The sequence below is a fragment of the Morus notabilis genome, unplaced genomic scaffold, assembly GCF_000414095.1.
Source record: "Morus notabilis unplaced genomic scaffold, ASM41409v2 C11458717, whole genome shotgun sequence".
Taxonomy (NCBI): domain Eukaryota; kingdom Viridiplantae; phylum Streptophyta; class Magnoliopsida; order Rosales; family Moraceae; genus Morus; species Morus notabilis.
In genome coordinates, this window is record NW_010387500.1 from 1 (window position 1) to 2,250 (window position 2,250).

General features: G+C 42.1%; 1 protein-coding gene across 1 annotated transcript; it reads left to right on the forward strand.

The window, feature by feature from the left end:
* Positions 1-1,030: 1,030 nt before the first annotated feature.
* LOC112095278 (cytochrome P450 78A5-like) lies at positions 1,031-2,098 on the forward strand (the record flags this gene model as incomplete). The annotated part of the gene is made up of 1 exon (XM_024176964.1): positions 1,031-2,098. A coding segment is annotated over exon 1 (993 nt), but the record flags the coding sequence as incomplete, so codon positions are not given.
* Positions 2,099-2,250: the final 152 nt, after the last annotated feature.

The following is a 2,250-nucleotide window of genomic DNA, read 5'->3' on the forward strand; positions in this document are numbered from 1 at the left end:
TCTCTCTCTCTCTCTCTCTCTCTCCGCGCGCGCTAATCCTACCTTCTTTCTAATAAGGACGACCATGTTTGCATGAATAGTACTACCGTGAAATATGTTAGTGGTCATTGACTGAGCTCTCTCTCTCTCTCTCTCTACAGAGTACTAAGAACGAATATTTCAATAAAATAAGTGAAACGGCAAAAGGAAAACGTACGTACATTGCGATTTGTGCAAAAATGTACACCGCGCACACACACGTTAAGAGGTATTATTTAAACTTGCTATGGACATATATACTACAAAACGTATTATATGGTTTAGTAGTACACGTGACGAAAATTTACATAAAATATATTTGCGGATGTTTATTGCTTTGCTATATGTATATAGCATCTCTCGGATATGCATAATCTTTTGCTTTTGTAGCATGCAATGCATATATCACTTTTCTATCCAAATATATATTTTGCTCCTTTTGGTTGGTTTACTTGAGAAAAAATAGACGTATAAAGAACGTTGGATTTGAAAAAAAGAACGGTTTCACTTCTATCAATTTTACCTTTTGCAACATATATAAGCAGTGCCATAACGTAAGTTAGTTTTCTACAACTCGTTGATCGTACGACCACAAAAATTATGATTGCTCGGCGTGCCTAAACAAAAACAAAAAATAGACACTGAATCTGAAGCCCATCAATATCGTGAAGTAGGAAATACCATGCGTATTGTATTATATGTACAATACATACACAAATAACAAATTTTCCAACCAGAGAAAGAAACATAACATGAGATCGCGTACGTGGGTTTAACCCTGGTTAGCAAACTAACCACGTGCTTAACCCGATTCGCTTCTGATTTTATATACTATAGATATAGAATATAGAATTTATAAGAAAACAGAACACGAGGGCGTACGTGTGCTAATAACCCTGGTTAGCAAACTAACCACGTGTTGCTTAACCCAACTTCAGTACTAGTTTGCCCACAACAAAATCCTATATATACTAATCACCATTTCTTGCCATTTCTCACGACAGATGTCCATGTTTAGACAATTCCACTAGCTTTTAAAATTTCCTCTACCCAAAAACTCCCCAGTTCACTTCATTCCCTTGTGATAATGAAACCATCAGACCTAAATCTTGTTAACTTAATCTCCCTATTAACAGTCCTAACTTGGTTTGGATTAACCATAATATTATCATACCAAACCTCATGGACTTTCGGTAATACTTTCTCCCTCTCCACGCTTTTCTCACTCCTCTTCTTCTCTTTCAACCACTGGCTAATCCCGGGAGGTTTTGCATGGTCAAACTACCACCATCATGACAAAAAGCTGATCAGCATCCGGGGCCCAATGGGCTGGCCGGTGCTGGGGAACTTACCCGAAATGGCCTCTCGTCTAGCCCACCGAAAGCTGGCCCACTTGGCGTCCAGTCTAGACGCGAAGCGGCTGATGGCGCTCAGCCTCGGCTCCACGCGCGTGGTCATCAGCAGCCACCCGGACACGGCGAAGGAGATCCTCGCCGGATCGTCGTTTTCCGACCGCCCGATCAAGGAATCCGCTCGGTTGCTGATGTTCGAACGGGCAATCGGATTCGCCCCCGCCGGGTTCCACTGGCGGCACCTGCGGAGAATCGCGGCCGTCCACATGTTTTCCCCGAGGTCGGTCGCGGGACTGGAGGGCCTACGGCAGCGCGTGGCTGACGAAATGTTGGCGCGCGTGGGGGTGCAGATGGAGGAGAAAGGGGTGGTGGGATTGAGAGGAATGTTGCAGGAGGGTTCTCTAACCAACATATTAGAGAGTGTTTTTGGCAGTAGCAGTAGTTGTCGTTTTGGTGAGTTAGGGCAAATGGTCAAAGAAGGTTATGAGTTGATTTCTACGTTTAATTTGGAGGATTATTTTCCTCTGGGTTTTATGGACTTTCATGGTGTTAAGAGAAGGTGCCATAAATTAGCCGCTAAGGTTAATACTGTTGTCGGCCAAATAGTGGAAGGGAGAAAAACTAGAGAGAGTCATGAGAATAATAGTAATAATGACTTTCTTAGTGCTTTGCTTTCCTTGCCTAAGGAGGATCAGTTGAGTGATTCCGACATGGTGGCTATACTGTGGGTAAGAGCTATTTTCCCTTCTCTTCTCTTCTCTCTCTTACAAAAACAAAATTATCACACGTGAAAAGGGTTACCATCTGGTTTTTATATAATTGTTTCTGATATAGAAAAGAAAGTGTAACAAGTTCGTAAATGAGAAAAAAATTTTAAGTT